General features: G+C 38.8%; 1 protein-coding gene and 1 long non-coding RNA gene across 3 annotated transcripts in view; one reads left to right on the plus strand and one right to left on the minus strand.

Moving 5' to 3' along the window:
* Positions 1-10,076, plus strand: part of sty (sprouty signaling antagonist) — a 29,373-nt gene extending 19,297 nt beyond the window's left edge. For both annotated transcript variants that reach the window (XM_089468380.1, XM_089468379.1), the window contains exon 2: positions 6,028-10,076. In XM_089468380.1, coding sequence (XP_089324506.1) covers positions 6,217-8,091 — 1,875 coding nt within the window. In that variant the 5' untranslated portion in view covers positions 6,028-6,216 and the 3' untranslated portion in view covers positions 8,092-10,076. The remainder of the gene's footprint in view (positions 1-6,027) is intronic.
* Positions 9,341-13,718, minus strand: LOC149269063 (uncharacterized). Its single transcript, XR_016269992.1, has 3 exons — positions 11,458-13,718; positions 10,112-11,368; positions 9,341-10,044 (listed from the first exon to the last, which is right to left on the minus strand). It is a non-coding gene; the product is annotated as an uncharacterized LOC149269063 (long non-coding RNA).
* Positions 13,719-14,522: the final 804 nt, after the last annotated feature.

Here is a 14,522-nt window from a genome sequence, read left to right on the forward strand (position 1 = left end):
TCAATTATCTTATGCTTCAAATCATCATATCATCATATCATATCATATGCTTCATATATACTTGGCTTTGATATTTCCTTAACCTAAATAACCCATGGAGCTCTGTTATATAGCTGTTGCATTGCTCATATTCCTCTTCTATATACACATCGCTGTTATATGCATGTTAAATATCTTGTATATATTCAGGCATCATAACTGTTATAAATATCGTATGCCTAGCTGCCTTTGACAGCTGTTTCCTATTCTCTGCATAGGGTATATGTAAGTCGCGTCAGCCCGTCAACATTTTACCTAAGCTGTTGTTGTTGTTGGTGTCGCTTTTGTTGTTGTTGGCTCATTTGTTGGTGATTTGATCTTTATGCTGTGTGTTCGTTCATCCTCAGTTCTACCTTGCGTTCACTGATTCCCTCTATGGATCGCCCTGTCTCTCTCTCTGTCTCTCTCTCTCTCTCTCTCTCTCTCTCTCTCTCTCTTGCTCTTAGCTTCAGTCAGTTAGCTTCAATGATTACTATAAAAGTAAAGAAAAATGTAAAAAAAAAAAAAAACAAGAAAAAAGCAGCCAACATAATCATCAGCATCATTATCAAGAGCATAGACCCAATACACACAACATATATATACATATGTTTATATATATATTCTTCTGTTTGCAAGTGTATTTGTATCTGTGTATCTGTATCTGTGTGCCACATGTGCTGCTCATTTGCTTTGAAAACTATTAGCTGCCCTTTGCTGCTAATGTTGTTGTTGTTGCTGTTGTTGTTGTTGTTGCTGCTGTTAATGCTGCAGCATCCAGCAACATATGGCCTTTTAGACTACTTGCCTTTGCCTTTTAGTGTTTCACTTCTTTTAGTCGCTGGCTTGAGCCGTTTCTCTGTCTCTTTGTCGCTGCCCCTCGCTGCAGCATTTAAATAGTTTAATGATCTGTGCTGCTGCCTCTGCCGCTGCCTCAGCTGCTGCTGCTGCTGCTGCTACGCCTGCGGCTGGAAGCCGATTGATTTCCCTCTGCCCTTCCTTAGTTTTCCCTTCATTCTGGCGAGTCTTTTCCGTTACCGATTTACTGCCACGAGGCTGAGGCAGCTCTTTGCCGGCAGTCATTAGCGTTTCCTGTCTACGTTTCTCATCTGTCGCAGCTGTAGCTCCATTTGTGGCTGCAGCTCTATATGTATCTCTAGCTGTATCTTTTTCTGTATCTGTGGTCACATTTGTATCTGTATCTCAGTCTGCATTTGCATCTGAAGTTGAATTAAAATTTGCAGATACTTTTGCATCGGTATCCATGTCAATACTTACTTTTGTATCTATAACTATAATTCCATATGTATCTGTATCTAAATTTAGTACTTGTATCTGCAATATGCGTTCATAGCTAGATTTCTATCTGAATCTGGGTCTATAGCTTTATCTGTAAATCTATATTTATATGTATCTGTATCTGCATCTGCAATCGTATCTGCATACCCAGCTACTACTGCATCTGTATCTGTAGCTGCATTTGTATCTCTATTCCAAATTTCCCTTAATATTATAAACATAAAAGATAAGAGCACACGCGCCAATTTCACTTCCAATTTTTATTTTAATTATATGCATACATGTATATTTATATGTATATATACATACACATATATATTCATATGATTATATTTGCCTCATTGCTGACTGCTTCAGAAAGCTGTTTTAAATCAATTTTTGCAGCTCAGCAATTTTGAACAAATTCATAAAATAGCAGAGGCATTTAAATGCCCAGCACCACGTGTTGAACTCGTACAGTAAACACTCGAATGCTGGGCCTAATCAATCGCAGATTGAGAATCATATCAGATTTATGTGTGGCCATATCTAGAAACACACATTAACCATAAAAGTGCCTCAATTTGTGCGGATCAACTTAGTGTGTGTTCACTGTACTATAATTTTTACAGATTATTATTAATCGTAAAATGTAATAAACGCAAAGCATATAAAATACAGATTATAATGTCTCGTACGGCAAGTCAAGCTCTCGCACTGTTCAGATACATGTAGATACTATATACATATGTGTGTATGTAAATTCATGTATATGTGTATGTATGTATGTCTACTGTTTATTTATCCAGTGTTTTCTGCTCGTTTTATGGCCACATTTGATGTTGGCTAAATATGTCCATTAATTACGCGCTATATCGTTTATGAGTAGTTCATAAAATTGGCTTTTATCGAGCTTTTTCGTGTTCTTTTCCATTTTTCTTGCTGCTTTTGTTTTTATTTGTATTTTTATGATAATTGGGTCATGCTGATATTTGTTAATTGCATATTAAATGACAGTGGGGCGTGGCAGCCGCCCCTGCAGCTCCAATGTCAGCACCGCCCACGGAGCACGGCCCTCAAATGTAGTCCGACTTCAACCACAACAAAACTGCAAACAACAAAAGTATAAAAAAAAAAAAAGATTATTATAAAATTAAAACCAGTTTGCATTTGATTTTTGCTTGAGTTAAATAATTCTATTTGAATTGCAACAGGCAGCAAACAAAACAAAAATACAGTGACAAAAGCAAGAGAGCAAGAGAAAGAAAAAAACCCATCGAAACGTTTGAATGAAAGACAACAGCGCTGACGTAGACGCTGACGCTGACGCTGACTGCAACGCGACGCTAGCAGCGACAGCGATTTGTGACTTGTTCTGTGGCGTTGGCAACGACAAGTTCACTTATTAATAAAAGTGTTTCAAATTCCAAATGCTAATTTCGAATTCGAATGAGGCAGATCCTTTAACAATAATAGCAGCAGGTTTAAAAATAATAATTTTATTTCAATAGCAGCGGCAGGTATAACAGTTGCAGCAAATTTAGCAGAACCAATAACTACAGCGATAGTAGCAGAAAGCTCAATGGCTAAACTTAACAGCGAGCGTTAGCACGATTTAGTCATTTAGCAGTGGAACGCCAGTAAGCCTAACTGCAATTGTACAGCTAGAATGTAGAGCTAACAGCAAAGAGCAGCGGCAGCGACTTTATGTTAAAGAAGTCACAGCCTTAACAGCCAAGGAAAGCTTAACAGTCCGCTTGTATAGCAGCAATAGCTGCCAATTTTAACAGTGTCAACAAATATGAAAATGTAAATGTAAAAATTTACTTAACAAAAAATAAATACAAATAAAACAATTGGCAGCACTTTTTCTTTTGTACAAGGTCAAAGTTTGTTAATGCTACATGTTGTTGGCGGCAATATTCAAAATACAACAATAGCAACAACAATGCAGGCAATACAAAAAATTATTCGAACGCAATTAAAAATAAGAAAAATCTTTTTAAATTACGTGATGATATTTTTGTTGTTATTTTCCATTGTTTGTTTTTGTTTCGTTTTCTCTCTTTTTTATTTGTTGTTTTTATTGTTGCGCTGTGCCAATTAATTTAAGAATGAAATCGAAAATCTTGGCATTCAGAGTTTTGGGCGTGGCAGTTTCTTTCTTTCCTTCGTTTTTTGTGCTCTGTGATAATAATTATAAATTTTTATTAAATCAAGAAACAAATATCTATTAAAAATATATTCATTTATACACTCATGTTTAATGTTCATAAATTAACAAATAATTTGCAATATAAAAATTATAAATGAATAGAAAAAAAAAAACGAAAAATCAAAAGAAAAATCAAATCACGTTTGGCAAACACACAAGTCGAGTATTACAGTTTTTTTTTTCTTTCTCTAGCTAGTATTTCCTATAGCTTTTCTTATTGGCAATCAGCAAGCGATCTGCCACGCCCCCCATCCGCACAGGCCCCTCTGCGTTGGACCATTCCTCATCTGTTGGCTGTTTATTTCGATTTTGTTTTTCTCAATTGTGGTCATTCTCGAAAATTGTTTTTGAGTACCGGACATGACGTCAATAAGTGGGCGTTTGTTTCAAATTTGTATACCACATACATCGTACATATATATACATATATCGTATATATGTGTGCTATACTTATGTAAAATTGAATCAATAAAGATCCATTGGTATTTGGTTGTTTCTGCACATTTCGTGTTGCCTATGCGAAACACTTATAATAATACTAATTCTCAAAGCTTTTTATTGCCCATTCGCTACAGGAATATATATAGATATATATGTATATATATATATTAATTTTCGGGTATAGTTAGATTTCATGTTTAGCATCGTTGGCTTCATTAATTTCCTGTATTTACTTATTTGTGACTCGTGCCACGCATTCATTAATAATACACAGCTGAGATGCTTTAAGTGTTTCCAAATTCATTTCGACATGGCCTACACATATTGCTACAGTAAGCACTCACTAGGCAATTCAATAAACTATATAGACGACGCTCTATTGGAATCAAGATCTGAGTTAATAGCATTACTGATATCAAAATTATTAGAAATTTTAGAACATTTTTTAGTTCATATTAATTGTATATAGAACAATAAGTTGATATAATCTTTTGTACCAAACTTTCTTCCAACCTTCCAAATAAACTTTACAACAAATCAATTCTTATTTTAGCTCTAAAAATGTTTATCTAATTGATGTAGATAGTACTTCTAAAACAAATGATCCATGTATAAATATAATTTCCATCAATGTCAGTCCTAATTCAGTTTTAGATCATTTAGTACACACCAGTGCTAAAACTAAACAAAAATTGCTTATGCGCAGCAATTCACTTTTCAATTTGAATAAAATTTGTATATACAAATTTGAGATCATTTTTTTTTAGTTCATAGCAAAATTTCGCTCTGATCAAATTCCAATTGCCATTGCAAAATAATATTATTCATTTTTTATATGGTTAAATTAACAAAAAAAAATTGAATGTGGCGCCTAAATTAATTTTATTTCAATTTTTACGAACTGCGGGAGTGGCTATAAAAGATAATGAAGATCATTTAGTTCACAGAGTGAGATGAAAGGTGATTAAAATACTAAAAGCAAAAGAAAACAAATTTCGTTAAGCACAAAAGCTCAAATATGGAATTGAGTAATAAAAAAATCTGAATCAGAAACTTCAATTGCAGAGCTAAACAAAAAGTCTAGGCCAATTCTTAGGAATAGGCATTAAACTTGATACAGCGGGAGAAAAGCAAACAAAGCTACCCGCTCCAGATTAGCCAAAGTCCTAATTGGGGAGCTACAATCTGAGAAGATCGTAAATTCAAGGGAATTTTGAGGGTTTAGTACCAGAGCCAGACAGCGGGGAGAACAAATTAAAACAAACTTCAGAAGTAAACAATTAGCGGGGCAGCTGGGAGAAGTAGTAACCAAGAGATACCCTGTAAAAAGGGTGTATTGGTTGTGTGCTGTGGAATTTTGATTCGAAAAGTGCTAGAATATAAATATATATTAAATGTTGAGATATATGTTGTATAAGAAATGGAAATTATGTGAGTGCCACGCACAGAGATACCCTGTAAAATGTTTTTAGCTTATATCTTATGGAAATTTGATGGACAGATGTGAATTGTATATGATATCAAACGATAAGAAGCAATAGCAAAACAATATTTGAGAGTGATCTACAGCAAGATACCCTGTAAAATATAAGATATTCATAGGTGCATGTTGTTTTACTTTTTAAAGTGCACAACAAGATTGCCCTACGACATTTATTTATTTATTACAGGGTATCGCAAGTTTTTGCATTATGTTTACACAAGAGTCACGCCAATGGTTTTGACCTTTTTCTGGCGGGGTTTGAGCTGACCAAAGCGATGTTGTGCTTGTTCTTCGAGTTGTTTTTGTTTTTCGAATGTTTTTATTTTTTATATACATATATTTATGGCAGCGCAAGAAATTAATTATAAACAATGAGAAATATAAAGAGCAACAACAACAAATGTGGTTCGTGCCAAGCGAACCTTCGGTTGAGTTTATTAAATACATGTATATAGGTTATACTTGTATGTATGTATATAAGGCAGTTAATAAGAACGTGCTATTTGAAGGCAATGGCAGATATTTCATATACATATATATTTACACATACACAGTTAAACTAATTCACTTGTTTTCGCTTGTTGTTTTGCAGAAGGCAATCGGGCGACGGAACGTGCTAGGATGAAGGCAAATCGAGCCGATTTTGGTCACAGCAATTACCTCAAGCTCTATTGAGAGCTGAGCAGCAGAGGTAGACGAAGGTAGATAGCGATTGAGAGACCGGCAGGCAGCCAAGCAGAGCTAGGCTGGTGTTTGGAATTTTGGTTTTTTGCAACACTACATGGATCGCAGAAATGGCGGCGATCCCTTGGCGCCACCACGGCCCCCAAAGCTCCAACCGCGTGTGCATCGACCAAGGGCGCCGGAGCCAACAGCGCTAGGTGGTGGCAACAGCAGCAATAGCATCAGCAGCAACAGCAACAACAGTAGCAGCAGCAACAGCAGCAACAGCAATCAGCAACAACTGAGTATTAGCACAACAACAACTGCAACATCGACTATAAACAACAACAATAATAACAACAACAACAACAACAACCACATTATATCTATAATACCCACAACGGCCGACTTTGACGACTATCAGATACATCATCTGACATTTCTGCCGCAGCGACCGAGCAGCCTCAGTCGCAACAGCAGCAACGCCTCCTCCTCGACGGCCACGGCGAACAGCAGCGGCGGTTCGAGTTCCAGTTTCACGCGTCGACGACCGCCAGCGCCGCTGCTAACGAACAACAACATCAGCACACACAGTACGAGCAGCAACAACAACCACAACAACAACATCAACTTCCTTAGTCATTTCCAAAGCGCTGAGCCCGTGTCTCTGTTGTCAACGGGTCAGCCGCCCGCCTCGCCCGTCACGCTGGCTCAACCGCGACCCGAATCCGAGAGGCTCACCAATGAGTACGTGGACACGCCGCTGCAGCATGCAACACGCAGCCAGCATCCGGCTGGGCAGCAGGACAACGGACAGACGACAACGCACCATTTGCTGCTGCTGCCGCAGCGACACCAGCAGCAACATGCAACGTCAGCGTCTGCAACGGCAACGGCAACGGCAACGGCAGCAGCAACGGCTGCAACAGCAACAGCGGCTGCCCATCACATTAATCGATTGGCGGCGGCGGCGGCGGGAACGGGAACGGGAACGGGAGTGGGAGCGACGTCCACGTCGACGTCGTCAGCAGCAGGCATCGATGGCTTATTACATTCGCATTTGCAACACATACCCGCGCACCACCAACACCACCACCACCACCACCACCAACCGCATCAGTTAAATGGCCAAACCAAAGCAACACCCGCCTCAAAGTTTGCACCGCCTGCACCACCGCGCTTAGGCTTCGCCGCAACAGCGGCGGCTGGACAGATGCAGCCACCCATTACCAAGCAGCCGGGCAGCAAGGAGCACATGCAGGAGCTGTTGCAGCAACACCAGCTGCAGCAACAGCAGCAGCAGCAGCAACAGATGCTGCCCGGCAGCGGCGGCCAGCTGGGCGCCTCGATAGTGATGGGCGGCGATCCGTCGCTGCTGAATCCGATTGTGTGTCCACGCTGCGGCCTGTGCCGCTGCGAGCAGTGCCAAAGCCCGCGCCCGCTGCCCCAGACATGGGTGTGCAACAAGACGTGCCTGTGCAGCGCCGAGTCGATCATCGACTATGCCTCGTGCCTGTGCTGCGCGAAGGCGCTGTTCTATCACTGTGCGCGGGACAACGACATGGACTGCGACGACGGCACCGGCACACCCTGCGTCGATAATCCCTGTTCCTGCGGCCCCTACAAGCGCACCCAGCGCTGGGGCTGGCTGGGCGCCCTGTCCATTGTGCTGCCCTGCCTCTGGTGCTACTGGCCCATGCGCGGCTGCATCAAGCTCTGCGAGAAGTGCTACGCCCGGTTCGCGGGACGCGGCTGTCGCTGCCAGGGCAACATCGGCGGCGACGCGGCCATTGGCTCCACCAGCAGCATGATGCCCATTGTGCCGCTAGCCGGCGGCGTCCTCAACAACAGCAGCGCCATCGGCTCCCCCAATGCGGCGCTGCAGGCCAATGGCAAAGGATTCGATCATGGCTGCAGTGCGGCTAGCAGAATTCTGCGCAAAGGCGATCTGACGCCAGAGAAGCGACTGCTCGACTCGAGTCCAGACTACTGAAGGCAAGGCAAATGAACGGAGGAGGGAGAGAGACAGAGAGCGTGAGCGCAAGCGTAAAGCGTGCGCGCGTTTTGTGCGCGTTTTTTGCCGCGCGTAAAAAACGCGACACAGACAGACAGCAGTTACTTGGAGAGCGGAGAGATTGTGGAGAGTGAGGAGAGCGTGTAGAGCTTCGAAATTTATTTATATGTACATATGTATATATACGTATATATATGTATGTATGTATATGTATATATGTATGTGTGTACGCCTATATATACAAATTATTAAATGTATGACTTAAACATATGAGCCTATATATAATATATATATACGTATGTACATATGCACACGTCTGTATGTATATATGTATATATATATGCAAAACACAAAAATATTAACTGTATGGAAAAAAATAGAAAAACAAAAAAGAAAAGAAAAAATAAATAACCAAAGACTGCAAACAGATAATTATTAATTATTAGAAATGTTATTTAAAAAATAATGTTCGCTTAATTAAAAAAAAAAGGAAACTAAACAAAACTAAAATCTAAAAAAAAAAAAACCAACGACAAAAAATATGTTTTTAAACTATTTTTTTGAATACATATATATAAATATATATATTTTTATATATTTTGCATTATTATTCTTAAATTTGGCAATTTTGTTTTTATTTTTATTTATTTTATTATTATTTTTTGTTTTAAAATTTACAAAAATACAATTCCAATATAATATTGCGAGAACACCAATGTAAACTGTACAGTAAAGCCTCGTTTCTGCATAACTGAACCATTCGTACGAACTTTTTAGATAAATATTATGCCTATATGTATATGTGGATATATATCGGTATATATACAGCAAACACTGTAACTAGACAAAATTTTTGAATATCCAAAAGTCCATTTTTGATGTTGTAGAGCTAAAAACAAAAACAAGTATATAAAAAATATACAAAATTACGCACATACGATATATATATATATATATATATCATAATCTGTACGATATCTGATAAAGTCAAAGTAGAGGCGAAAAAAACAACAACAAAACACATTACGAATTTAATGAATAATATGTTATATGTTTTTCAAACTAAAACTAAATTCTGCTCTAGATCCAAGTCTAAATGTGCTTATGTATATGTGCGTGCGTGTTAGCCATATATACGAAAGGAGAAATGCAAAAAGTTTACTTTACTACAGCAAAAACTTAAAACTGATTAAAATAAATTTTTGTAAAACTAAAACTGAATGAACAATTAATTTCTTACAAATGTATTTTATATGCAAATTGTTATTATTTTTTTATGATTTTTTATTGTAAAATAACACAAGATTCCAAAACAAACTGAAAATAATAATAAAATAAAAAAAAAAGAAAAGAAAAACATTAAAAGCCAAACAAAATTTTAAGAGTAAAAATCCAACACTAAACAATTTTCTATATATGCAGAACTAGATAAAGATAAAACCAGAAAAGAAAAAAAAAACAATCCGATTAGCAAAGGCGACAACAAATTTATAAAAAATAAAATTAAAAAAAAAAAAAAAAAAAAAAAAACAACTAAGAAACACACTTTACCATATGTTATAAATGTATATGTTATATATAGATAAGCTAATATAGCTTAGTAATACAAACATATACTATGCTTAAATCCTAACTATAATATTAATGAATAAAACTAAAATTAAATACAAAAGAAAAGGAAAAACAAACTACAAGAAAGTAAAGTAAAGCAAGTTGATGAATATTTAAGTAAACGATTAATATTTAAGGCACTATACATACATACAAGCTATACATATAATGAATATTTATTTTATTTGTACATTTTACTATAATAATGGAGTAGAAGAAGAAGTGGAGCTTGACGGTGGTTGGAGAGCCCCCATGGCAAGGAAGAAGATGATGATGAAGAACTTTATGTAATGTTTTTAGAATGTATGTTCCGTTAAAAAACTACAAAATAAAAAAAATCATATAATACTAAATATTAACAGAGTGTCTTTTACATTGTGATCCTTACAGAATCATGTTAACAGACTCCATCTGTTTACAGACTTCATTGCAGCTCGAGGCAAACAGCTCTATGTATTAACATAGAACAATAACACACTCCTCTTCATACACATGTTTCACATGCTTGTGTTATACGTTATACGTAGTATGGCAATGATGACGTGGACGACGTCGTTGCAGCCGTCGCCTAAGCCACTGCTGTCTGTCTGCCTGCCGTTCTCTCTTTGCTCCGAGTATGCGTGCGTGTCGGTGTGTGTGTATGTGCGAGAGTTTGTGTGTGTTGCTGTGCCAAATGGCTATGGCAAAATAAAACTAAAGCAGCTGTTTCCGGTATTTGATTGATAGTGAACTGGCAGTTTGTTTATCTCGCGCACACGGACCGACCGACCGGAGACCCGCCTGCTGCTCCAACCCCAGCCAGCATTGCCGTCGCAGTAGCAGCCCCTGGCTATTTCTCTCTCTCTCTCTCTTTCTCTCACTCTGTTGCTTGCTTGCTTATGCTGCATACGCATCATCACATGGCATGGTTGCGCCAATCCAGTCGGCTGCACTTCGCGGATGCTATTTGGGGCCGCTGCTCGTCGGCGCACTTATTTTTAAATTACTGAAAATGTTGCAAGCACACAAACATAAACACACACGCACACACAAACACACATACGTTCAATTTAAATTTAACTGCAAAATATTTCACTCACACTGGAAGGGAGGGCAGCATACAATATAATAATAACAACAACCAGCAGAAAAAGTAGAACCAGAAGAAAAGCAAACACAGCAAAAGCAACGACATTTTCTTGTCTTCTGCTTTATGCACTCTCCCACACACTCGCACACATACACACAAAGTCTAACACTCTCACTCTCTTCCGCTCTCTTTCTCTTTGGCTCTCTAAACAGCTGTTTCGTTCGAAAGCTCAGCTTAGGCATCTCGGTACACGTGCAACTTGTATGACAGCAGAGTCAAATAGTTTGTAACTATTAAATATTTGCATTTATTGTTGTGCTTGTTAATTAATGCAAAGTGCAGTAACCGTTTTACATAATTGACTGGCAAGTGACTACGACTACGACCCTCACTGTGGGCACATTATTCAATCATAATTCGCGCGGTCAGTCAAACCAACCAACAACCCAACGCAAATTTCAAACGCTCTTCACTTGAGCGGGCGCGTGTATGTATGTGTGTGTGTGTGCCTGTGTGTTGGTGTGCGTGCATGTTTGTCGCCGCTGATAGCCCCACAGTTCGCCGGGTCACCTTTCCCTATGCAAAAAGAAAAAAAAAATAAAAATTCAAATAGCAGAAAAAAAATTTAACTGTAATCAGCGGCGACTTTGCGGCACACTACACACCCAACAAACAAACTGAGATGGCGAACGGGTCTGATAAGCGCACGAGACCTGCCAATTCGCTTCAAACTGGTCTTTGCCTCATCGCCGCATGCGTCGGTCCTCGCTGTCTCTGCTTCTGTCTCTGTTGCTGTCGCTATGGCTGATTGACACAGTTTGGGTCGCTTTCTTATATTGATGAATGGAAACCGAACTGAAACGTTGGCACGGCATTTTTTTTCCATTTTTTCTTTGTGGTTGTTGTTGTTGTTTTTTTTATTGAAGTGTGCTATATTTAACGAAGCGAGTACATGGCATGCAAGTATTGCCATTTGAGTAACTGTATTGGCTCGCCTGCGCTGCTCTCTCAATAACTACACACACATGAACACGAACACGGACACGGACACACACATGCATGCACGCATTGACAGCACTAATGAATGAAGTTGATAAGACGGACAAAGCGACAAAGCGACAATTTGAGCTGCTGCTGCTGCAACGGTTGCCAAGTGCTGCCAAATGGCAAATGGATTGAATGCGGCAGATGAGAGCTGTTCAAATAACTGCAAATGCGCATATTTATGCATGTGTGCGTGTGCCTGTGCGTGAGTGCAAATTGAGAGCTAATCAAATTTGGCGGCGACTCGAGCGAAACTAACTGTAAACAATGGCAATTTTTAGCACACAAACATAGATAAGAAACGCTACGAATGCACAAATATAAACAAAGTGCACATTTCGTAAATAAATTCATTGAAATACTTTGCTAATCTCTGCTCTAAATATAGATTAATCAGCACTCTATATGTAAATCAACGTCTCGGAATTGGCTTATGCAATTAGCTAAGATATGCAACTGAGAGCAATTGATGTATGTATGTATGTATCTGTTGGTAGGATATCTATCAATAAATTTGTAATCTATTCTGCTGTCATTCAACTTTTTGATCATTTCCGGCAAGTCATTGCCGTAACAGTGATGCCCATCTGCCATGGGGTGGCGAGCCATGTCTCTCGCGCTGTTTTACCGCTAGATGAGCGGGGCATCTGATGCTCCGCTCTGTCTGCTGCTCGAAGGTGTATCGCCGCTGAGATTGGCCTTTGAAGCGAGCTGCTCTAATGAGCTGCAGCCAGGAAGTGTTATCAGCACACTCACACACACACACGCACACACACATATACATGGCATATGCATATTATAGCCATTCGCCGTCATGCTGGAAGCTCCTGAATGACAGATCAATGAAATCATTATGAATTCGCATACGCATATCAACGGCAAACAGATTGCGTCTGAGATCCATGTGATCGTCATTCGATCTTAAAAACACAAATGCACTGCTGTTGGGAGGTGATCGACTGGTAGATACTCTGTATGCAAGTTGAGGATTCTATCTGTAGTTGTAGCTCTTTAGATGTATACTTTAGATTCTACGGAGGTGGCATATATGTTTGTATATATATCATCATTATCATTTCATCTCCTCGCTTCAGTTCCTTCCCATCCCCATCGTCTCATGTTCTGCACGCCAGCTTCTTTGTCGTCTCTCACATACCCCATTTGGAATGCATTCGTGGGTATAAAAACGCCAACTCACGTCGAGCTGAAACAGGTCTGCCCGGCTCTGTGGGCTCCGGATTGATCCTGCGCCTGCGCCTGCTTCGCTCGTTGCTCGTTGCTCGTGCAGCGGAAGTCGTCTGTGGTTTTGTATGCACCGCTCGTCGTTCGTTTTGCGTGGTGCTTGGTGCTTGTGCTTGTTGCATGGAGCGTCGTTGTTTGTGGCTCGCCTGATGTTCGCTTTGATGTTCTTTTCGTGTCAGTGCAACAGGTGTAAAAACATTCAACAAATACGCACATCCGCCCAGCGACGGAAGCACCTGTACCTTTGCATAGGCACGCACACACACACACACACAAATATAGGCATACTTATATACAAACATATACATAATTGTTATGTACATACATTCAGATACTCATATTTATATTCATACATTTGCATTTATAATCCTACCGAATAAAACTCCTCCTCTCTTCCTAAAAAAAGGATTTACTAGGGACAGATTTATTTTCGAAATTGATCTCGAGTTTTGAGAATTAAAGCGCTGGCACTTTTTAATAATTTATTTAAAAATAATATAATTTTCTTTTGTTATTTAAATGTTTGTAATTTTGGTAGACTATATTTAATAGAGTTCTCATTATTCAACAAGATCTACTCCAAATATTAATAAAATCTTATATAAATGAAAAGAGATTCTCAAATGGAATTTTTTTTTTTTTCGATTAAAGTTTTGATTTTCGGAAAATATATAACATTTTATATGTTGCACATATTTGCATTATCGTTTCTACGATCTATGTATTTCGCTGCATACTTAGAGGGGCAGCAATTACTAGCGATATTTATACGCATAAGTATTTTATAGGGTTCCTGCTCAAAAAGGAATAACAACAAAACATAATGAATAGAACATAATGAATAGAGTATGAAAGCATTGAAAAAGATGAAGAAGTTGTTTAAAATAAGAGCAGAGACATGTATATGTATATATTGTAGATCTAGCTGAAAGCTATTTAACTAACAGGATAAGCAAGTCTGCAGAGCTTACTTAAATTTTTCTGAAAGAAGAACAAGCTGGTATACGTTTCAGGAACTTATCTGAAGCTCTACGTCGAATCGACATTCATGAAATGGCAAAAGGTGTTATATTACTCTACAGATAACTATTTCATATGTATATAGGGTTTGTGTACTGAATAACTCACGTGTTTTATTTGATTGTTTTACTCATTGTTGTTGCTTCGTTATTTGGGCAGTTCAAATTTGTAGTAGTAGTAGTAGTAGTTGTTGTTGTTGTTGTTGTTTGTGACTCGTCCAAGTGCGACAAATTCATTTGACACTTTGTTGCGACTGCCTTATCGCTAGAGTTGTTCAATTTTTCAAGCTGGAAACTAGTTTCGGCTTTCGACTCTGCTGGAGTTGGAGATGGGGTATATATATATGTATAAGCATATACATATGTGTGTGTGTGTGTATATGGGCGGAGGTCGGATCTTGTCGGTTTGTTTGCCTTGTTGTCTA

Source organism: Drosophila arizonae, chromosome 4 (assembly GCF_054131065.1).
Source record: "Drosophila arizonae isolate 15081-1271.41 chromosome 4, UAZ_ARI_1.0, whole genome shotgun sequence".
NCBI classification, from domain to species: Eukaryota; Metazoa; Arthropoda; class Insecta; order Diptera; family Drosophilidae; genus Drosophila; species Drosophila arizonae.